The sequence below is a fragment of the Hibiscus syriacus genome, unplaced genomic scaffold (genome assembly GCF_006381635.1).
Source record: "Hibiscus syriacus cultivar Baekdansim isolate YM2019G1 unplaced genomic scaffold, ASM638163v2 tig00110020_pilon, whole genome shotgun sequence".
Lineage (NCBI taxonomy): Eukaryota > Viridiplantae > Streptophyta > Magnoliopsida > Malvales > Malvaceae > Hibiscus > Hibiscus syriacus.
The window spans coordinates 3,070,987-3,095,513 of record NW_024062568.1 but is presented as its reverse complement, the minus strand read 5'-3'; the positions used below and the strand labels follow the sequence as shown (position 1 = coordinate 3,095,513).

The following is a 24,527-nucleotide window of genomic DNA, read 5'->3' as shown; positions in this document are numbered from 1 at the left end:
TCGGTATGATCAAATCAAACTTTAAATTTATCATCAATGATTGATCGAATTTTAGTTTAATTGATCTATTTATTAGTATAATATTTTAAAATATATTTAATCATATATTATATTTTGATTTATAAATAGAATAAATTATAAATAATTTAGTTATCGTATTTTAAAAAAAATTACTACTAATAACTAATACTTAATTACAAATTATTCGATAAATTCGATAATGTTGAGCTTGACATAATATAATAATCAAAACATTAAAAAGTAACATGAAATCTACATGACACGATATGTAAGTAAAGTTTTGTTTTGAAAAATTTGATAGTTTAATTCACCTATAGTTGTTGATGAATTTGATAAAATCATCATCAACATGAACAACTGGTAATGAGTTATAAATTCAAAATATGCCCTCCACTTTCGAGACGCACAAGACTGATTTTATTAAATTCGTATTCAGCTTATGACGACTTTATATGTTATCGTAGATTTTAATATATATTTTTAAATAATTTCACGAAACCTAAAACGTTAAATTTTATTTTTATTTTTAATGTTATTTCCTTAAAAAGCCAATACATACATATATTTAAAATTTTTAAGTAACAACACGGTATAATCTAACAATATCATATCAGAAGAAATAATATAAAAATTCAAGTTTAAAGATTCAAGTTGAAAAACTTAGGGGTAAACTACGAATTTAGTACATAAATTATTAGTTTTAATATGTTTTAGTACCTAAACTTTCATTTTTTTTCAAAACTATATCTAATGTTTAGTTTTTGTTTCATTTTAATACCCCGCCGTTAAAAACTTAACGGACGAGCTTGTCGGTCATCGCATCCAGCAATCAATGAAGCCCAAACTTTTCACAATGCACCTTTTTGACCACCTGAACGTGATTCAGGCCTCTGTTTCATCGGAAAACAACTTAATATCCTCAAATCGACGATGGACTCTTCGATTTATTCATCCTTCGATCTCCATGGTCCACTGTTCGATGAATTTGAAACGGGACTATGTTGATCAACACATCATTCTCTCTTGATCCACTATTTGGATTGATCGTCAGTCCACCGAATCTATGTCACGTCAGTCCGCCCGTTAAGTTTTTAACAACTTGTACTAAAATGAAACAAAAACTAAACATTATGAATGATTTTGAAAAAAATTTGAAAGTTTAGGTATAAAAATATACCAAAACTGATAGTTTAGGTACTAAATGCGTAATTTATCCAAAAAATTAAGTTTGGGGACTAATGATAAAACATTTATGAAACAAGAAGAGAAAAATTATTAAATTTAAAGACTAATTTACATTGAAATTGATTTTTTTCCTTATCAAAGCCTAAGTTGAATTATGTCAAATTGCTTGACCTAATAAGTTGCCTAATTTTTGTGAACATATTTAATTATACACTCATAAATGAGTCATAATTGGTCATGTGAAGTTAGGTGAATTCAATTGTTCTCTTTTTCATCCCCTAAAGTATTTAGAGTTTTCACACAAATAATGTGATTAATGTATTTGTTCATCTAACATTATTTGTAAAAGAAACAATAAATCATCTTTCCATTAAAAATGATTTTTTTTTATTTTCAGTCGAAATATATTTTTTTACGAACAATCAGTTGGTATAGTTGAATGAAACTAGATCTCTTAAATATGATCATTATTAGATATTATATTTTTTAAACATGGTCAATATGTGACAATAGATCTCTAACATTGTGAATGGAGTAAATTGGGTATTTAGTGGACCTATACAATACTTGATCCAAACTAGTAGATACTTTTGATATTTATGTGCAATGTTGTACTTATTTTTTTTATTCAATTAGGTATCTGACATTTTTTTAATCACACATCAAATTTGATTGGTTTATACATATAATTATGACATTGTTTAGTTAAAGAGAGAACATGTATAACAAATTCATAAGTTATGCGTTAAAATTATGAATATAAACATTGTATTTTTTTTCTTTAAAAAAACGTTAAGTATCTAATTGTATCAAAAAGATAAAATATTGGGTATCTAATTGCACTCAAAAAGTTTAAGTACTTAAATGCATCATCAAGAAAAGTTAAGTATCTAATTGTATAAGAAAAAGGGGTACCACATTGCACATAAATTCCAAAGTTAGGTACCGAGATTTATATTTACCCATAAAAACCCATAAAAAACAGAAGGAAAGTTCAATGAACTACCCTCTGTTACGTCCTCTATTCAACAAAAAAAAAAAACGTTTTGAACCTTATTTAGAATAATATAAAATTTTCAATTGTGAAATTTATCAGGTAAAATTAATTTTTTTAAAATAATTATTTGGTTTCATGAGATAAGACATTAAATTTTTTAAGTGAAATCAATTTTTTTAAAAAATTTTAAAGATATAAATGAAATAAAATGAAATGTCTTTTCATAATAAAACTATACAATCTTTAATCGAAATTAATCAATTAATAAATTAAATATTAATGATTAATTTTTAATCTAAATTATAATAAATAGTATAAAAACATTCTATAAATAAAACAAATTTAACTAACACTATTCATGTTAGTTATCCAACAACAAATTATTTGTAATGAAAACAGCAAAACTTCACATCTGTTATAACAAAGAGATCTCAAGCCCATTTTCGTCATTTCAAATTTCCGCCATTAAAAATAAAAAGCTCTTCGTCTCCGTCAAATTTCGTTCGCAATTTCCCCCTTCCCTTTCTTTTTTCAATTTTCTTTGCCTTACCCCCCCCCAAAAAAATAGCCTCTGATTTTCAATCTAAATTACGCGCACGGCCCCCTCCCGGGTTTTTTTTCGGTGGTTGGTGTTGAAATTGTAAGGAGGAAACGGGGAAATTTGCGATCGGACGACGGCGGCGGAGGTATTTTGGCTAACGATGACGGAGTGCGGCTTATGGATATCCGCGGGGGATCATCAGAACAATAAAGGAAATTCTAATAACAATAGTTTGTGGAGGTTTAGCAACGAAAGCGAACATGATTTGGCTTTGATGGTTAGTGATTTCTTGGAAAACAACGGGGGTAGTGCCGGCGCCGATTCTTGGTGTAGCAGTGATAGCGAGTCCAGTTTCTCCGATCTTATCCACCTCGCTGATAAAATATCTGTTAGTTTTTATCCATTTTCCCTTTGAGAATAATTGTTTCCTTTTCTGTTTTTTTTAATTCATATGTTTCATAATGGGTTTTGTTGTTATTTTTTTCATAAGGCTGAATATGCAAGGAAATTTACGTTATTGAGGTTGCAAATTTGAATATGATTGGTTTTTTGAATTCACCTTTTTGAGATTGAGGGAAATGAATTCTGGATTCATCTGTTTGGAGATTGAAGAGTACGTCAATTCTTTAGAAATCCTATATACGGCTATTGTTCATGATTCAGATCATGGAGGGATACATGATTTTCTGTTTAAGCGGGGCGAGTTTAGAAACTTATTTTAGTAATTTGGAGGTGGCGGTGCGGAATTATAAAACTTTAGGAGATGCGAAATTATTTTATTAGTAGAAAATGCAAAGAAAATTTCCAGGACCTCAGTCCCTCACAGATTTAGATATGCTTATCGTTATTGTGATTTGCCTCTCTTCATTAGCATAAATGATAAATGATTTTTTAGGTTAAATTGTATGAATAAATTCTGGATACCGACAAGGGATGGACACAAGATTCAACATCGGGTGGGGCCAAATTGCTAAACTTAAAAAATACAAGGGCTTGTTAAGTGTTTAAACTCAAAATTTAAGGGGGGACAAGGCCTAAATTGTCTAATATATAAACTTATAGGACCTAAATTGCCATTAGACCAAAAATACCGACTTCCGAGCTTGTGTAACACAATCCGAGATATTTGATATAGTTCAGAGTATTTGGGAATCTATAAGCATGGGAGTTTTGTGATTCTTTGTATTTTTAACCTCTTATTTTCCTACCAAAACCATTTGCTTATTGGCATCTAATTCTCTTTTGTTTTGTTCTGTTGTGTTGCAGTACCATAAGCACTCGGTCTGTCAATATGATTTGGACTTGTTATCAGTGGTTCATTCGCTTATATTATCGATGGCTGAGACGGACCTACACTATGTGAAGTCGGGTCCATGTAATGCCAGTTGCATCAGATATTATCTGGTAAAGCTGTTGAGGCTTTCCGGCTATGATGCGGCTGTTTGTGTATCGAAGTGGCAGCGTACTGGCAAAGTTCCTGGAGGTATGGCAATAGCCTCTGAATCCGAAATTATGCACTCGTATGCATATATACATTATTTTGTTTCTGGATCATTTGATACACTCTACTCTGTTGTTTCCTTGAGGGTAGAATATGTTGTGTGCTTGCATGAGAGTTTGTTGTGGAGAATCTATATTCTGCTGCATCCCTATCTTTGTTGCCTGTATCAGAGTGTCCATCCATGCCGTTCATAACGAAAATCGGTTTCTACATTCTGTTCGATTGGTCTAAAAATGTACGATTCATGGCAATTTTTTTTTATCTGAGCTGTAAAAGTAGTGACAAAACCAGTTCGTGACATATATGTGCAGGTGATCATGAGTATATTGATGTGGTCAATTACAACAACGGGAATTTAGAGCGTTTGATTATCGATATCGACTTCAGAAGCCATTTTGAGATAGCTAGAGCGGTTGATTCTTACGATCAAATATTGAATTCACTACCGGTTGTCTATGTTGGCTCCTGGACTCGGTTGAAACAGTTGCTTCAACTTATGGTTGAAGCTGCTCGGTCGTCTCTCAAGCAGAACTCAATGCCGTTCCCTCCATGGAGATCTCTTGCTTATTTGCAGGCAAAGTGGCAATCACCGTACCAGCGACAGATTGCTCCTCTTGAACACAATATTAGCGGCGGCAATGTTTCGTCCGGCCATAAACAGTGCAAAGGGCATTTAAGGAGGCTGCAGCCTTCGCTCCTGTCTGAATTAGAAGCAGAACGACTATTGAAACCCATAAACATCGATAATACCCGAAGATTGAAGCATGAGAGGGCTCGACGCTCTTCATTCAGGGCTCTCTGACATGCAAAGATTTTGATCCGAAAGATTGAAATTCTTTTTGTCATTTTTGTGAGAGATGAATTGTATCGCGGCGTTTCTTTTAGCTATTCTTTTTTCTCGACAGTGAATAACACGGGCCTCGGAATGAAATGTAGGTTCATAAAGCCGAAAATGGAGTCAATAACACACCATGTTATGTCGTTCGAACATTTCCATTTCTTATTTCGACTCGGGGAGCTATGCATACGCTTCTCGTCGTGTCGGTAAGTAACTGTACTGCGGAGTCGTTTGGTCCGAAACAACCCGGAAAGTCAACTACACTATATAGATTCTTATTTGCTTCCCCTAGCCTATTGTTTTTACGAGCTCGGGAAGTTTGTTCTTAGAATTTTTCTTTCTTCTTCATATGTGATTTGGTTGTGGAAAACGTAGCTTCATATCTCATGCAGCCATCAAGAACATATGCTTTGATTACAAATATTCAACAATGTGAAATAGTATACAGCTCTCTTTTTGTGCGATGTTTTATTTGGATGGACTGTGAGATTAATTCTGTTGATATTGAAAATAACGGTGACCGTGAGATTAAATAATGGCAAGCCTAGGGTTTTCAAGAACCAACAGATTAAATTTTCTTATTTTCAGTTTAATTTTTCAACTTTATATTTATTCAATTTGACCATCTGACAATAATTTATATATTTCATAAATTACGCGTGAATTATCAGTACTTTTATAAATTATACGTGGATTATCTTTAGAATTTATATTTATTTTATTTTTTATATATCAATTTTATAAATTAAAATATTAATAATTATTTTAATAGTTTTGAGGGTAAAGTACACAAATGGTCCTTTGACTATAAGGTACTGTTTTATTGAGTCTTCCGATTATTAAAACTTACAAAATAGCCATTTGATTATTCCTATATTCCAAACTTGTCCTTTTTTTTGTTAACAATTGACATCAATCTGAGTTAGATATATGAATAATCGGGTACCCACTTTATAACTTTTAATATCTGAGGTCTCAACAAAGTAACATCCTATAATCGAATGGCTATGAACACCCAATCACCCTAGCAGTCGCTGGTGTTCGAACCTATGACTTCTAGGAACAATAATGATTTCTTTAATCACTAAGGTAAGTTGGTTCGTCCTTGAATATCGCAAATTATTACCGTTGAGTTGGTAGAGAATTAATGGTCAGCCATTCATGGTTATGACAGAAAACAATTAGCCAATCGTGTCTTAAAAATGGCTATATCATTAATTATTTGAGATTTTTCTTTTTCTCCCAAGAATTCTAACGTTTTCCAGTTGGGTCCACTTCTTGTCAAGTGGTTGGTATAAAATGTTGTTACCTTTTATTCCACTTATTTCCTTAATAGTCCCCATTAATTATCTGAGGTGGATTTTCCATATTAATCTCTTAAATAATTTTATTATTATTTAATCAATCCTTCATATTTCATATTTTATTATATTAACACAAATAATATATGTTATATTATTGGTTAAACAATACTTGAATTTTCTGATTCCACAAGCAAAGGATAGTGTCAGGATCAAATACTCAGAGGGCAAATTATATAAGTTTTAAATAATAGGACCTATTAATCTAAAAATCAGATGATAAAAGTTTAATATTACTTAAATTTAAATTGATAGGGATCTAAAATATTATTAGATCCCTTCAAGAGTTCGGATACACTAGATGTAGGCGAACACGAGGATTTAGTGCTTCTAACAATTAAAATTACTCATTTCAATCAAAAAATGGCTAGAAATCAATTACATGATATTATGATTGATCCCTGTATTGTTGTTGCTGTTAGTTTGCCATTTAAGCAGGTTAATTCATGGCTTTCTCCTCCTCTCGGTTTCTTCAATTCAATTCAATTCAATTCAACGACGTCCTTCTCTTTTAAAAACTACCTAAGAAATTAAAGAATAAGTAATGGACCTTTTGTAGACTGTATAAAAATATTTTAGATAACATAAATATTTGGACTTTAAATTCATAAAAAGCCATTACTCCTTACCATTTTTATCCAGAGTACTCAAACCTCTATTCATGATTTTCTCATCTCTAGAAATTAAGTAATTTTTTAAATTTACTTTCATAAAATTAAATCAACTGAAATATTTAAAATAACCAAATTCAAAGAAAGATTTACAAAAAAAAAATTTTAATTAATGAGTTTATGTTTTAAATTAAAGAAAATTAATGAATTCTTCTCAAAGTTAATATATGCTTGAATTAAATACAAATTTAAAAGGCTTAATTTTACTTGAATTAAAAATAATTTAATTTGAAATTAACATTATAGTTTTAGAGTAAGTTACACGTTTAATACTTAAACTATTATCTCTGTTCCGTTTGGTATTTAAATTTTATTTTTTTTCAAAATCATACATAACGCTTAGTTTAGGTTTCAATTTGGTATCTGCTGTTAAAAAATTATTAGAATTGTTAACGTGACATTTTTTGTATTTTCAATGATGATGTGACATTATTTTATGGTGACACGTCAACATCACCATTAAGTTTTTAATGACGGGGTACCAAAATTAAATCTAAACTAAACGTTAGGGAAGATTTTGAAAAAAATATAAAGTTTAAGTATCAAAATGGAACAAAAATAATAGTTTATGTGCCTAAACATGTAGTTTACCCTAGTTTTTAATAGATATTTTACGAAAAATACATTAAATTAAATTAAAATTTAGTTATACTTACCCTAAAACTTAGGATACATTAATGGATGAAGATATAAACTCTCAGAGCCTCCCATATGTCAAAAATATTGATCATAAACTACTTTTCCATGGTTGATCCATCTTTCCTATATATATACACACAATTTACAACCCAAAAACAAGATCAAATATCAAAGTAAATTTGCAATAAAATAATAAAATAAAACAATAAAATTGGATTCATGAAGTTATCGAGCAGCGTTTTGTAATTCGAAGGTGTATAAATAATATGGGGAAGAAGTTGTGTGTGCCGAAAGATGGAGTTGGCGATGCTAAATTTCAGAAAAACCTCGATTGGTCACGTGGCCGAGGCATCGATTGTGGTCAGATTCAATCCGGTGTCATCTGCGTCGAACCGGCGATCGTCAGGTATCGTGCAACATTCGCCATGGGTTCTTACCATCGGAGGAAAGGAGAAATTGATAGCGCCAGTGATTTTAGTAACACTGCTCAGACAACAACCAAGGATCCAAGTAAGATTAACAAAAGGAAGTTACACATTTAGTACCCCTACTATCATTTTTGTTCTGTTTTAGCCACCCAACTATCTTTTTTTCAAAATCATATCTAACGTTTAGTTTTGGTTTCATTTTGGTCACCCGTCGTTAAAAAATTTAAGAGTGAAGCTGATGTGTCACCATAAGATAATGTCACATCATTATTGAAGAAAATAAAAAATGTCACGTCAATAGTTCTGTTAATTTTTTTAACGATAGGTGATCAAAATGAAATCAAAACATAATGTTATGTGTGCTTTTGAAAAACAAATAGTAGGGTGACAAAAAAGAAATAAAAGTGATAAATGGAGTACTAAATGTGTAGTTTACCTAAAAAGAAATATTTTGGTCAAATTTTGATTTTCATCCCCTATTATGTTTAAATTTGTTATTTAATCCTTATACTTTAATTTCGTGTTTATTTTATTCAGGTGAAGGGAAATGCAAACATGTTTGAAGGTTACTAGGAAAGATCATTTATGAGTGAAGGTTTTTACTTTGCTCCAAAAAAAATTCCAAAAAAGGATCTATTTATTTTTCTTTTTGTAAGTAAATGGATTCTTATCGTACAATGTAATTCTAATATATAATTTGATGAAATAGTCAAATTCTTGCTTCATTTTATTATTTAAAATTGATCAAATTCTATTTATTAGTCCTTATACTATTAATAAGTTACTGATTTAGTCTTTGCTTTGATTTGATCGACAGACAATTGAAGACAATTGAAATTCTATTGGTAGTCCTTGTATTATGCTTAGTTGTAGATTTAGTTTTTGTTCTCTAAAAGATTATTTTTTTTTATCCTTATTATGTAGTCATAACAATTTATATTAAATTTTAAATTTTGAAAAATTTAAAAAATTAAAATTAATTAAACTAAAATACAATGATTGAGATCTAGATATAAATTAATTGATTGATTTAGTAAACTCAAAATTTTTAGTAATTAGTTAATTGATTTTCAAGTTTGAGTCGAGTCTCTCGATTCTGTATGTATTTTATATGGTTAAAAATATTTAAATTGGAATCAAATAATATCATAATATTTATTAATATTTATAATTAAATTTAAACAAAAACTCAAAAATTCGACTTGACTTTACTCAAATTTTATAAACTTGACTTGACTAAAAAAAACTAAAGTCAACTTTTGAGGTATAAAATAGTACTCGTCAACTCGAATAACTCAAAATTATTTTACTCGACTCGACTAAATCGAACGTCACCCATAAACAACACCACCTCCTATAGATTTTTTAGTTTCACAAACTAGAAAATCTAGAAATATTTTTTAAGGTAAACGCGTATATTAACACCATAAAATTTTTATAAATGGAATAAGCATAAATAAAATTTCAATATGAATAAAATCAAAATAAATAAATAAAGCTATTGACAACAGACACACTCTCACGGGTATAATTACTTGAACCCAAGACAAACACCATGGGAGGGGGCCATGCCTCCCAATTTTTTATTTTTTATTTTGAACTTTAAATTTTTTTTAAAAAAACAACTAATTTGGCCCCTAATTTCTTTTTTAGAAATTCATATTAAACTTTAAAAATTTTAATTAAACCCTCCCATAATTTTTAAAAATTTTCCATTAAGCCTTTAAATTTTTCAAAAATTTTAATTACACCCCAATTTTTTTGAAAAATATAAACTGAACTCTTCAAAAATTTAGGAAATTTTAATTTACACCTCTAATTTTTTTAAAATTTTAAGTTGGTCATCCAAACTCTAATCAAGTTACACCACTGTTAAACTTTTAGGGAGAACAACACTTCCTTCAACCACTAAATCACTTGACGTGTTCACTTAACTAAAAATGTTTGGTTCATGTATTTTCTTAAAAAATAATTATTTGTATGATATATGTATTATACTTAATTCTTCAATATCATATAAATCATTTCTTAATTTCATATATAAATTATCGTGAAACATTTTACCCATTTTCGTCATAGAATCTTTCATGGCAATAGTGAGCCATTAAGAAATTGACACGTGATAATTTCCAAAATCTTTTTATTTGCTTAGAGTATGATAACAGGATTAACACTCAAAGATTCGATTTTTTTCAATTTTACCGTTAATCTTTAAAACTATACAATTAAAGATTATATAAAATATTCAAACCAATCAATGATTGGCATGTGACACTTCCCCCCAATAACACCTTTTACTTTGGTATAAAAGTAAGATTAATCATCAAAATTTTATTATTTTTGGGTAAATTATACCGTTTCTCACTGAACTTTATTATCTCTCCTATTTTACTCACTTAACTTTTAATTTTTCCAATATACTATTTAAATTTCTCCAATATACTATTTAACTTTATAGATCGAATTATTTTGCTCACTCAACTGTTTTATTTTTTACAATTGGATGATGTGGCTTTTTTTATTAATACATAATGATGATATATCTTTTTTATTAATATTTAATTATGACATGCAATATTTAAAATAAAATAAAAATGAAAATTCTTAAATTTTTATTCCTAAACCCTATTCCCAAATTACAGCCCCACCCCACCCTCACCCTCCAACTGCCGCCGTATCTCGTTTTAGCTTGCGTTTAAGCATTAGAAAAGCTATCGTTGATATGATTTATGAACTACGTTTTACCCTTGGACTTGAATCGTTTCCTTTACACCCATGGAGAATATTAGGCAGCAAAAACTACTGTATATGGCTTTAAAGTTTATGTTCAGTTGTTTGAGAGGGATCGGTGGCAGACGAAGGGTGATAGAAATGAAGAGGTTGATCGACAATGCCAGGCAGTCGATGAGCCCCCGTCGTTGGTGGAAGAGTGTGACTGTCAACGACGAATGACAAATATCTAATAAAAAAATAAAAAAGTATTCAACGTTAGATCCATTAAATTTAAGGGATTTTAGGTTAAATGGACACCGTATTTATGTTTAAGAGGACAAGACGAGTTAGGTGGAAAATTTTAGGGCTCATTGGTCACTGTCAACGATGGCCAACGGTGGTCGGCCACGACGAACAATGATCGAAATTCTACCATGTTGAGAGAAAATGAAAGAAATAAAAAGAAGAGAAGAAAATAAGGAAAATGAAGGAAATTTCAGGTATTTCAGGTTTTGTATAGATGCAAAAACGACGTCGTTTTAGTAAAAATTTAATTTTTTAAAAATGATGCCGCTTTGATGTCATGTGCCATGTTATAACGCCGTTAATTTTTTAACGACAGGGTGACAAAAACAAGATCAATGTCAAAGTTTAGTGAGCAAATTGAAAAAAACTAAAAGTTCAGTGTGTAAAATAAGAGAGAATAAAGTTGAGTGAGGAATAGTATAATTAACCCATTATTTATTAACCCATCAAATAAGGTTAGAGAGAATGTTGTTTTTATTAAAGATCTTAATTTCAAACAAGTACGATTATAAGGTGTGTAAGTAATATCTTATAATCACTACATATTATTTTAAATTTTTTTCACTATTACTTATTTCCACCTTCAGTTTTTTTAACAATGTTAATATCATTATTTCAAAAGTTTATAAATAATCATTTTAATTCTTTACATTCTTAAGGCATAATAGCAAAATTAAGCATAGTTATTTAATTAAATTTCCAATTGCATCCTTAATTTTTTATTTGATGTAATACACATGTCAAACAAACAATTAATCTTTTTCTTTTTTATAAATCCAAGATGAATAAATGTAATATTTTTTTATTGACAATGATGTTGGAAGCGTAGGTGGGCTCTCGGTAATTTATATAACTCGAACCATTATTGATACGAGGTAAAATCCGTTACAACGACGTTACCCCAATATTACAATACTACAACACTAGCTACGGCTTGTTTACAAACACAACCTCGCTATTCTAAGCTTTGCTAAGCTTTACTCAATTCTCTCTAATAGCTTTGCTAAGCTATCTCTCATTCTTGATTTTCTAAGTTTTTCCTCTTATTCCTTCTCTTGTATTCCATCTCATACATTGCATATATTTATGAGTTAATTAAACCGACGTATAGTTGGTTCTACATTCTTCATGCCGACTTATAATTCTTCACGTATTTTCTTGCTTTGTCGTCATGCTAGTATTCTCCTCTTTGGACAGCTGCAATTTTTGACTTTTCAAAGTCCATCCATTGTTATTTTCCACATGTTGGATAATTGAATTAATCTTTAAGTAATTCAAGAAGTTTCTCGTTAGTTGTTTGTCACGGTTTTAAATCACTTTCCTCATTGTCAAGTGTTTGTCAATATTCTAGAAATCAAGTTTGATTTCTAACAATGAATGTTCATACTTCTATATATATGGTGTTCAAATTCAAGACCTTAAAAAAATAACAAATCTCTTAATCACTAAATCACTTAATTCGTGTGTAATTAACCTTTTAAATAAACCAAATTTTTATATGGATAAGCGAAACCGTTGATTATTTGTTCCCCGTATGTCAAAATACTGATTAAAAAAACTAACTTCTATGGTTTATTCAGCTTCTCTGTATATCCACGAATTATACCCCCAGAAACAAAATCAAACGTCTAATAAAAATTGCAATAAAGAAATAATAAAATAATAAAATTGGAATCATGAAGCCATTGGGCAGTGTTGCTTTCCTCCTGCACGGCACCGTAGTCTTCCACCTCTTCTCCTCCGCCGCATCAGGGACGATAAGATGAGGAGGATCATTAGTGGACAATAGAATGAAGTTTTGTCTGCCGAAACCGGGAGTAAGCGAAGCCCAACTGCAGAGAAACCTGGATTGGGCATGCAAACACGGCATCGATTGCCGTCCGATTCAACCCGGCGGCGCTTGTTCTGTACCGTCCACCGTCAAGTCTCGTGCCGCATTCGCCATGAATTCTTACTTCAAGTTTAAAGAAAGCGATAGCGCCTGCGATTTTCATGGAACTGGTGCGATCACAACCACCAAACCAAGTAAGCTGGAAAAACTTTTAGGTCAAATTTTGGTTTTGATCCCTCGATTATGTTTAAATTTAGTATTTAATCTCTATATTTTAATTTGGTATAATTTGATCTTTAATTATATTATGTCATAGCTAGTAGTGTTTATTTCAATAAAAATGTCGACATGGACATTTTAAATAAATATTTTAATTAAAATAATTAGTAATATTAATAATATTCTATTTTTTTAATTTGAAGCTTTAAAAATTTTAAAATCAATGATAATATAGTTTAATTTACTTTACTTGATTGTTTTTTTATAATTGATTCGGGTTATCTCATATGCATATATGTTTGAAGAAACGGATAAAGTTGATCTAATGCGATGAGGTGTTAGGTTCTTAAACGAGACATTAGGTTTTTTAAACAATACCAGATCTAAAACGAGTTTGAATTTTCGTATGGTGAATGAATTAAACTGAATTAGGAGGATTATTGTCATAATAGGTTTCTACAAAATTAAATATGAATTAATCAATCAATAGATCAAATATCGATGAATATATATATATATATATATATATATATATATATATATATATATATATATATATATATATATATATATATATATATATATATATATATTAACTATTCATGTTCTTTATCCTCACTCACATCACATTGTTTGAATTTTTTTTCTTTTTTTTATGAAAATTCTAATTTCTTATTAAACTTAGTAAAATCTACTCTTTAAATTACTCTTATCGGAGTAGGCTGACTTTTGGAGTATATAAATATATACATTTAATCGAGATAAACACAAATTAGGGTAAATTCAAAACGAATTAATTTTAAATTTGTTTATAGATTAAATCCCCTTTAACATTCATAATCTTAATATTAAATAAATGTAATATTAAATAAATGTAGAATTATATACGTGACTTGCATATTTTGATATATCAAGAATTAACGCATCTCAAATCAGTAAATTGATAGTTGATATGTTGAATATGTATATTTGATATAGTTACATTTATAGATATGAAATCTAACTTGATTAAAGAGTAAAACATGCACTTTCAATGACATTATATGATTTTAAAAGAATTAAAATGTGAAAATAATTAATTCAGGTTGAATGATTTAATTATTATTTTATATATAATATTAATTCTTATTATATGAAATGTAATAGAATATTAAGATAAAAATAATCAAATTAGGCGAAAAAACAAAAGTTCAAGGGATCATGAATATCCTATTAAAATAATATATTTTTGATAAATTGTTAAATAAAAACCTTAAAATAAAATTAGCTCTTTATATAATTTATATATATATATATAGTTCGATCATAATATTCTAAGAGATGATTTTTTAACTTAAATAATCATGTAATTAATAGATAAAAAGTTGGAACTTGATTACATATAAGTTTAGCTTATATTATATAATTTTAAATGGTCCCTTGGCTAGCTCAATATTACTCGTGTTATGTATGGCTCATAAAAAGTCTCGTTGTGGGGTTACGAATTATGTGGGTTGGGGGTGTGGGGGCGCAGCCCCCGGTACGGTACAGGGTTGATTTTGTAATTATGTACCAGGGTTTTCTATTATAAATAGAGATGTAACCTAGACCTAAAATATCATTGAATAAAACTTCTAGCGCCGCCTAGGCACCGAGGACGTAAGCACATTGCCGAACCTCGTAAAATTCTCGTATTCTTTCGTTTTCTTTACCCGTTTTCGTCAACAATTGGTATCAGATGTCAGGAGCAAAATTCGAAGTCGCGAAATTCGATGGTCAGGGTAACTTCGGATTATGGCAAACGAGGGTGAAGGATCTATTGGCACAGCAAGGGATCTTGAAGGCTTTGCGACCTACAAAGCCGGCGTCGATGGATGAGGAAGATTGGGAAGAATTGCAGCAGCGAGCGGCAGGAACCATACGATTATGCTTGGCGGACGAGGTCATGTATCACGTCATGCATCTATCGTCTCCAGACGAAATTTGGAGGAAGTTGGAAAGTCAGTTTATGTCCAAATCCTTAACGACAAAACTGTATCTGAAGCAGCGGCTGTATGGGCTGAAGATGCAGAACGATCACGATTTGGCGCAACACGTGAATGTCTTCAATCAAATCGTTTCTGATCTGGCTCGGCTTGATGTGAAAATTGAGGATGAAGACAGAGCGATGATTCTGTTGTGTTCGTTGCCTTCCTCTTACGAACACATGGTGACTACTCTTACATATGGGAAAGAGACTATCAACGTTGAAGAGATTACTGCAGCCTTGTTGGCTCACAACCAGCGGAAGCAGAATACAGGGGAAAGCTCTCAAGCCGATAGCTTATATGTCAAGGGTAATCGAGATCGTGGACGGAAGCCAGAGAAGACAGGGTCCGGGAAGCGGAATTCCAGATCCAAATCCAGGGATAAGAAAACGATTCACTGTTACAAGTGCAAGGAGGCGGGACATATGAAGCGAGACTGTCCGAAGTTGAAAAAGCAGACCGATGAGAAGCGTGATGGCTCATCCAAGTCTGTGAACGTGGTCGAGGATGATACTTCTGATTGCAGTGAGGGTGATATGCTTTCTATTTCAACGACACAATTGACGGATGCTTGGATTCTTGATTCTGGATGTTCTTATCACATCACGCCAAATAGGGAATGGTTTTCGACATACAGGCCGGTTAATTCTGGTTCGGTTTATTTGGGTGATGATCGATGTTGCAATATTGTTGGTATTGGTGATGTCAGAATTAAGATGCACGATGGCTCCGTTCGGACGTTGAGTGGTGTTCGACATATCCCAAACTTAAAGAAGAATTTGATTTCCTTGGGCACTTTGCACAAGAATGGTTTTATCCCTAAGGCTGACGAGGATAGGGAAACCATTCGGATTGTTAAAGGAGCATTGACTGTGATGAAAGGCAAGATGACTGCAGGGAATATCTACAGATTGTTAGGGAGTACCGTTGCAGGTGGAGTTCACTCTGTTGAGTCCTGTGATGATACGACAAAATTATGGCATATGCGCCTTGCTCATCTTAGTGAACGTGGTATGGCAGAATTACACAAGAGAAACTTGTTGCATGGTGTCAAAAGCTGTAAGCTCGATTTTTGCAAGTATTGTGTTCTTGGTAAACAGACTAAAGTCCGTTTCAAGACTGCGAAGCACACAACTCAAGGGATTCTTGATTATGTGCATTCTGATGTATGGGGGCCTTCCACGACATCGTCTTTGGGTGGATCTAGGTACTATGTTACTTTTATTGATGATTTTTCACGGAAAGTTTGGGTGTATTTTTTGAAACAGAAATCTGAAGTTTTTGAGAAGTTCAAGCTGTGGAAAGCTGAGGTAGAAAACCAAACAGGACGAAAAATCAAGTGTTTGCGGTCTGATAATGGTACGGAGTACACAGATTCACGGTTCCTACAATTCTGTAAGGAGCATGGGATTCAGAGGCATTTTACAGTGCGCAAGACACCACAACAGAATGGTGTTGCGGAACGAATGAACAGGTCGTTGAATGAAAGAGCCAGATGTTTGCGGTTGAATGCGGGGCTTCCCAAACACTTCTGGGCTGAGGCTGTTAACATGGCGTGTTACCTTATCAACAGATCGCCAAGGGCATCGCTGGCTGGGAAAGTTGCAGAAGAGGTATGGACTGGTCATGATGTTAGTTTTGATAACTTACGGATTTTTGGTTGTCCTGCTTATGTGCATGTACCTGCTGATGAGAGATCCAAACTTGATGCAAAATCGAAGGAGTGCATTTTTCTGGGTTACAAGAAAGGTGTCAAAGGATTCAAGTTCTGGGATCCAGTTGCGAAGAAAGTTGTGATTAGTAGAGATGTCGTTTTTGATGAACAGTCTATGTTGCAGCAGAAGCAAGACACGACAGTGGTAGATTTCGAGCAGTTTCCAGTTGAGAAACCAGAAACTTCTCAACCGACTTCTGGTGGTTCCACTACGGATGATTTGCAGGATTATAGTCTCGCCAGAGACAGGGTGAGACGGACGAATATAAAGCCTCCGAACAGATTGGGTTTTGAAGACTTGGTATCTTTTGCACTTACTGTTAGCAGTGATGATCCAATTACTTTTCATGATGCCGTTACTAGTCAGGAAAACGACAAGTGGATGGCAGCCATGGTTGAGGAGATGGAGTCTTTGAATCACAATCGCACATGGGAGTTAGTTCCCCTTCCTGAGGGTAAGAAGCCGATTGGTTGCAAATGGGTGTATAAGAAGAAACCAGCAGTAACAGAAAAAGAGGGGGAGAAGTTCAAGGCTCGTTTGGTAGCGAAGGGTTTTTCACAGCAGAAAGGAGTTGATTATGATGAAATCTTTTCTCCTGTGGTCAGGCACACTTCAATCCGAGCAGTACTTGCATTGGTGGCTAGTTGGGATTTGCATTTAGAGCAGATGGATGTTAAAACTGCTTTTTTGCATGGTGATTTAGAGGAGCAGATCTACATGCGGCAACCTGAAGGTTTCACTCAACCTGGAAACGAGCATTTAGTTTGCAGATTGAAGAAATCTTTGTACGGGTTAAAACAGTCTCCGAGACAGTGGTATAAACAGTTTGACTCCTATATGATCAAGATTGGCTACAACCGATGTGAGTATGATTGTTGTGTCTATGTTAAGAGCCTTGATGATGGTTCTTTTATTTTTCTATTACTGTATGTTGATGATATGTTGATTGCTGCGAAGAACATGGATGATGTTATCGGTTTGAAAACTTTATTGAGTCAGGAATTTGATATGAAAGATTTAGGTGCTGCAAAGAAAATTCTTGGAATGGAAATTTGCAGGGACATAGACTCAAGGAAACTGCGGCTATCTCAACGGGGTTATGTTGAGAAAATGCTAGAAAGGTTTGCGATGAGCAGCGCGAAACCAGTTAGCACTCCATTGGCGAATCACTTTAAGCTCTCATCAGAACAGTGCCCTAAGACAGATAAGGAAGCTGAAAATATGGCAAAGGTTCCGTATTCTAATGCTGTTGGCTGCTTGATGTATGCGATGGTATGTACTCGTCCTGATTTAGCTCATGCTGTTAGTCAAGTTTGTAAGTACATGTCTAAACCTGGTAAGCAACATTGGGATGCAGTCAAGTGGATCTTTCGGTACTTAAAGGGTACTGTGGGACATGGAATTGTTTTGGGAGTCAGCGGGATAATCCTTTGGTTGTAGGATATGTGGATTCAGATTATGCAGGTGACTTGGATAATAGAAGATCTACGACAGGGTATGTGTTTACTCTTGGTGGAGGGCCTATTTGCTGGAAGTCTACTGTTCAATCTGTCGTGGCACTATCTACAACTGAAGCTGAATACATGGCAGTGGCTGAAGCTGCAAAAGAAGCTTTATGGCTTACTGGTTTAGTGAAGGAGTTGGGTGTTCAACAAGGTGGAGTTCAGTTGCTTTGTGATAATCAAAGTGCTATTCACTTGGCTAAGAATCAGGTGTATCGTGCTAGAACTAAACATATTGATGTAAGGTTCCACAAGATCAGAGAGTTGGTTGCATCTGGAGAGGTTTTGTTTCAGAAGGTACATACTGATGAGAATGCCGCTGATATGTTCACCAAGCCAGTTACGACAAACAAGTTCAAGCATTGCTTGGACTTGTTGAATGTTTCGAGTTGTTAAAGAAGCAAGGTAACCCAACCCACATTGAAGTTTCCAAGGGGCAGGATATTCGCCAAGGTGGAGATTTGTTATGTATGGCTCATAAAAAGTCTCGTTGTGGGGTTACGAATTATGTGGGTTGGGGGTGTGGGGGCGCAGCCCCCGCGGTACGGTACAGGGTTGATTTTGTAATTATGTACCAGGGTTTTCTATTATAAATATAGATGTAACCTAGACCTAAAATATCATTGAATAAAACTTCTAGCGCCGCCTAGGCACCGAGGACGTAAGCACATTGCCGAACCTCGTAAAATTCTCGTATTCTTTCGTTTTCTTTACCCGTTTTCGTCAACAACTCGTGAATAAAATACATGTTAAATTACGAACAGAGGGAAAGATTCTAGATGAGAAATAGATTAAAATTTTAATTAATTAATTAATAATTTCTAAATAAATGATAGGTGATTTAAGAATTAATTTAATTAAACTTAAAGTAAAAAAACATTAATAAACAATTATTGTTAGAATTAAAAAAAAGTTGAAATATAAAATTATAATTAAATATTTTTTACATATAAACATTATTATAATAAAATTAGTATTGAATATTTAAAATTATTTTATTAGGAAAATTTTATTATTACAATTATTTTAGTAGTGTGCAAAGATAATATTTGTTTAAAAAAAATTTAATTAACTGACAACATACACACACCCTACAAATACAACTACTTGAACTCTAAACTTTTAAAGAAAATAACATTTCATTTTATCTCGGGACTACTTGATGGTTTCCAAGTATTGCAAATTCTTTTTGAACAATTTCTACCCATGAGAGAGGGAATGGAAGTTTGCTCCTAACGAGTATTGAACCCACGACCTTGAGAAGATAAGAGATGTCAATTGAGAGCTTTTAACTATATGTTGTAGAGATTGTTGATCATTTATTGCAAATCTTTTTTCTTTAAATTATTCTTACCTAAATAAAAGAGGAAGGAGAATCTTACTCTTCACAGATATTGAACTCATCATCTAAGAGAAAGAAAATATCAGCTGTGATCTTTTAACACATATTCTAAAAATGGTTGATTGTTTATTGTAAATCCTAAATATGGATACAATTGATGTGGATTGTAATGTCCTTTCAAGGGGTAGTGTTGGTGTTTTATTGCAAAAGGAAGCATCGTTAGTATAAATCATTATTGCTACCTAATTAACTATCAATTTTAGGTGCTTGGATTTACAATGAAAAGGGAAATGCTTTGATCTAAAGAATCTCATAATATTGATTTTTTAAAATATAAAAAAACCGAATCACAATTTGAAGATGAGGTAAGAATTTAATTAAATCGGTTAAAAATCATCAAATTTAGTTGATTAATTTTTTTGAGTGTATGAATTTTGATAATATAGATGTATGTTAATAGAATGATCAAATATGATAAATTATTAAATGATAGTAGGATAAGACGTTAAGTCTCTTTAATAAAATTAGAGGCTTGAATCTTGACAATGATAATAGAGAAACTTTAATTGAGAAGATCGTCTTATAATAAATTTACGTAACATTTAATCCTGATTAATCAATTAATGAATCTAAAATTTTGGGTGAAAAAAAGAGAGAGTTGTTTTAGGCTCCATTGGTGGCCCCGGTTTGCTAGACTTGTGCTTTTAGTTGGTATCAAGAGACCTATGAAAGTTGTGTCCTATGAATGATTAAAGGCAATGGTGCCTGCCTTTTGAAGGAAACTACTTTAATGGGATGACTTATTGCTTTGCTTTACAACTCCAACCTACATGGAAAATGAGATTCATATTAAGCTAAAATTATTGAAAATAATGATTTTTTTAAAATAAAAAGATGAGTTATTCGGGATTAAAATTGAGATTTAATGTCAATCGAATTTAAAATGATATCTTTTATCAGTACATCACATAATTGATTATCTTAAACTAAAGGTTAATACATTTTAAATATGTTCGAATCTATAATTTTATTAATACTATAATAACAATTATATCAATTAAATTAATATTCAATTAACAATGTAAAATGTTATTATAATTATTCAATAATTTATAAAACTAAAATTAACATATACATTTAATTTGTGGGTCAAGAAAATTAAATCATTATTTAAAGAGAGAGAATTAATATTTGTAGTGGTTTTCCAAACAGGGATGTCCAAAATAGATAATTACATTTTTCATCATTTTTAAATGAAATTGTTGCTATAATATTATAGATATATCATTTTTATTTTATAATTTTATTTTTTGGGTTAATTACTTAATGAATTATTGGCCTTTATTTGCGACATTAATTCAATGAAGAGTTTTATAAGTATAAAAAAATGATAAAATATGAAAAATAATAATAAAAATATAAAATTAATAATGAATCACATCTTGTGTACATACACACTTGTTATTAAATAGACTATATCTTAGATGAATATCATATGAATTGGTATACGAATCAAACGACATTTGTGGTAAATGAATTGTTTTTATTTCTTGAGGTATTGGGTTCAAGCTCAATAACTACCTATTTAATTTCCCCATATATACATATCAACTACAAAAATTTATTAATTTATTTTTATAAAATATACCTGATTAATATTAAAATATTATTTAAATTATTAATAATATATTAATATAGTAAAATAACATATTAAATATTTAAATCCCTCTAATATTTAAATTAATCTAAAAATGCTATTTAAATTAGACCAAGTTATTACCAAATTAAGTTAAATAATAGAAAAGAATGTCAATGTAATACAACAAAGATATTCAAAAAGATAACATATAAAAATAATAATAATAAATTATTTAAAAAATATATAATAATAAATTATTATCAAATTTATGCAAAAGTGGTATAGTCATAGCTTTTTATTTTTAAATTTTGGATAACACTTATTTGTTATTATTTTAATATTTTTGCTTTGAATTTTTAAATTAAAATTGGATATATAATTTATGTTCAGAGATAGTTTATGAAAACGTTCGACTATCATTTTGATTTTCGATAGTCTTTCAATAATCTGATCATCTGTTGCGATTCGTTTATCGATGCAGTCAGATTTATTCATATTTATATCTTACTCGAATATTTTAGATTTTTTTTTAATAATTTTCTTATATGATCCTTATTTAATTTTAAATGACTACTTTTTATATATTAATAGTTATAAGAAATGTCATAGTTATATGTTTAATTTACATTTACAATTCTAAATCTTCATTATTGTTTTTAAAAATTATTTGTTTTTTAATAAAACTAATAGATTATATTTACGTCAAAAGATATCAATTATCAAACATATCCAACTCAATGTATTTTTAAAAAAATATAATTTCTTAAATAATTAAATATGGATATAAAATATTTAATTAAAAATAATATTTTTGAGTGAAAAATCATATCCTTGTGCTAATACAAATGAAATAAAAGAGTAATGACTGACAATAGCCAACAAACAAACTTCACACACCAAAGGAATTATTATTAAGTTTTCTCAGCACACTCAAATCAAAAACCCTTCGCCTCCACCAAACTTAGAAACCCAGAAAAAAAGGAGAATAATAATGGCAGAGAAGGAGAAGAAGAAGAAGAAGCAAAAACACCAACACCCAAATGGCCAGACAACAAAATCTGCACCAGCAGCAGCAGAGTTCTCATTCAAGCCAAGCTCCGAGGTAAAAGGTCTAAGATTCGGCGGTCAGTTCATAGTGAAATCCTTCACAATCAGGCGAGCAAAGCCACTCGAGCTCCTAAAACTCCTCGATTTCCCTCCATTCTCAAACAAATCCAACAACAACAAGGTACCCTTCCCTTCAACAACAGCGTTTTTGCCGACGAATTTCACAATCTTAGCTCACCAGGCCTGGCACACACTCACTCTGGGTCTGGGCACCAAGAAATCAAAGGTACTTTTATTCGTTTTCGAATCGGAAACCATGAAGGTTGCCGTCGATAGGATTTGGCCGACCGAGATCCCGCTCGGGGAAGTTAATAAGAAGCTCATAAGAGGGTTGAAAGGGTGTGAAATGGCGAGGTTTAAGTTCAGGAAAGGGTGCTTAACGTTCTACGTTTATGCTGTTAGAGGTAATGGAAATCTGGGTTTTTGTTGCGCTGATGATCTGAGAATCGTTTTGCAATCTGTTGTTGAACTCAGAGATTTCTTGGATCATACTACCATGCTTGCTGTGCCTAACCAGAGAAGCATTAATTACAGTCATCATGTTGCAATGGCTCACTAACTTTTTTATTTTTACCTTTTGAAATGTTTGGGGGAATTGGTTTATTTGTTGGATGACCTTTGTTCATGTTAATCTTCTTTTTTCTTGAACAAATTTGCAGTATGAATAAATTTGCAGTAGCTTATGTGGTAGCAATTTGTTTTGATCTTCCATGGTTTGGATGATTTAAGCAAAACACTTATGAATTTTGATCAAATGATTATGTGTATATTTTTAGATTAATCATCCAAATTTGATTTATTATTATACCAATTTAAATCAAATACTACAAATATTCATTATGAGAATAATTCTCACAATTTACTCTATTCATACTATTAGTATTATTTTTATATTTGGACGGACTATGCAATTTTAGTAGCTAAAAAAATAATTTTTTTAAGTATCGAGTTTAAATATTATGTTTAAATATATAAGTGTTTATTGTTTAATAATACTAAATCTTTCAAACTTATACGATCTTAGATCATCTTATATTAATAAAAAAATAATTATATATTCTTAAACCACAACTTATTTTAAATTGATCTTTAAAGTTTTAGATATTTTAATTTTATTCTTAAACTATAAATTTTATTTTAAATTAGTATCTTAATTTTGAATTCATTTCAAATTAATTTTTAAATATTTTAATTTCATTTTTACTATGGGTACATGTTAATCGCATTTCATACTAATCAAATCGTATCGACATTCAATATTTTGTAATAATAACATACTCGACTGTCTTGCAATAAGAACATTTGATTTTTGTAATGAATTAGAGTTTAATAAAAAAAATTAACAGTGTCAATAGTCAATTGAATTTTATAATTTGAGAAGTTAAGGGACCATTTTTTATAAATTTAAATACGAGTTAAATTTTAAATGTAAAGAGTATATGTACTTGAATTATATTTTAATTTTTAGCATTTAAAAATAATAAAAAGGCTAAAATAATAGTTTATTAATATCTATGAGGATTGAAAATTTAATGGCTAAATACGTCCAAAGGCTTGCCTCAATAACGATGGTGAATTTCTTGGAAAGTGTGCCCTGTGAATGAAACACGTGAAACCAATCGGCTGAGCTGCCTGCCTTGCGGTGCCGCGCTGTTCCCCAACGCCGTCAGGGCTGTAAATTGGTTGGTGTTGCAGAATGTGATAGAAGAAGGGTGCATGAATTTACAGTTTTGATGATAATAATGATGGCAAATTGCTAATGATTATTAAATATTTTATTCCTTGAGAAAATATAATAATAAGAGTTAACTATGATTCTTATTTTAAGTTGATTCATAAACTTTAAAATAATTTAATTATATTTATAAATTATTATTCTTATTCTAAATCGGTCTCTAAACCTTTGAGCATTTTAATTTTAGTTCAAATAATCAATATATATTAACCATATCTCCTGTCGACAAAA

At 31.1% G+C, this 24,527-nt stretch overlaps 3 protein-coding genes across 3 annotated transcripts; all 3 read left to right on the top strand.

The window, feature by feature from the left end:
* The first annotated feature begins 2,762 nt into the window (after nt 1-2,762).
* Nucleotides 2,763-5,547, top strand: LOC120213303. The gene is made up of 3 exons (XM_039211475.1): nt 2,763-3,132; nt 4,011-4,227; nt 4,557-5,547. Exons 1-3 carry the CDS (start codon nt 2,905-2,907, stop codon nt 5,045-5,047), a joined length of 936 nt encoding a protein of 311 aa, XP_039067406.1. The 5' UTR covers nt 2,763-2,904; the 3' UTR covers nt 5,048-5,547.
* A 2,458-nt stretch (nt 5,548-8,005) lies between these two features.
* Nucleotides 8,006-8,805, top strand: LOC120213059 (glucan endo-1,3-beta-D-glucosidase-like). The gene is made up of 2 exons (XM_039211197.1): nt 8,006-8,264; nt 8,720-8,805. Exons 1-2 carry the CDS (start codon nt 8,021-8,023, stop codon nt 8,743-8,745), a joined length of 270 nt encoding a protein of 89 aa, XP_039067128.1. The 5' UTR covers nt 8,006-8,020; the 3' UTR covers nt 8,746-8,805.
* A 13,566-nt stretch (nt 8,806-22,371) lies between these two features.
* Nucleotides 22,372-23,252, top strand: LOC120213028. Its single transcript, XM_039211177.1, has one exon. The coding sequence runs from the start codon at nt 22,446-22,448 to the stop codon at nt 23,118-23,120; it is 675 nt and encodes a 224-aa protein (XP_039067108.1). The 5' UTR covers nt 22,372-22,445; the 3' UTR covers nt 23,121-23,252.
* Nucleotides 23,253-24,527: the final 1,275 nt, after the last annotated feature.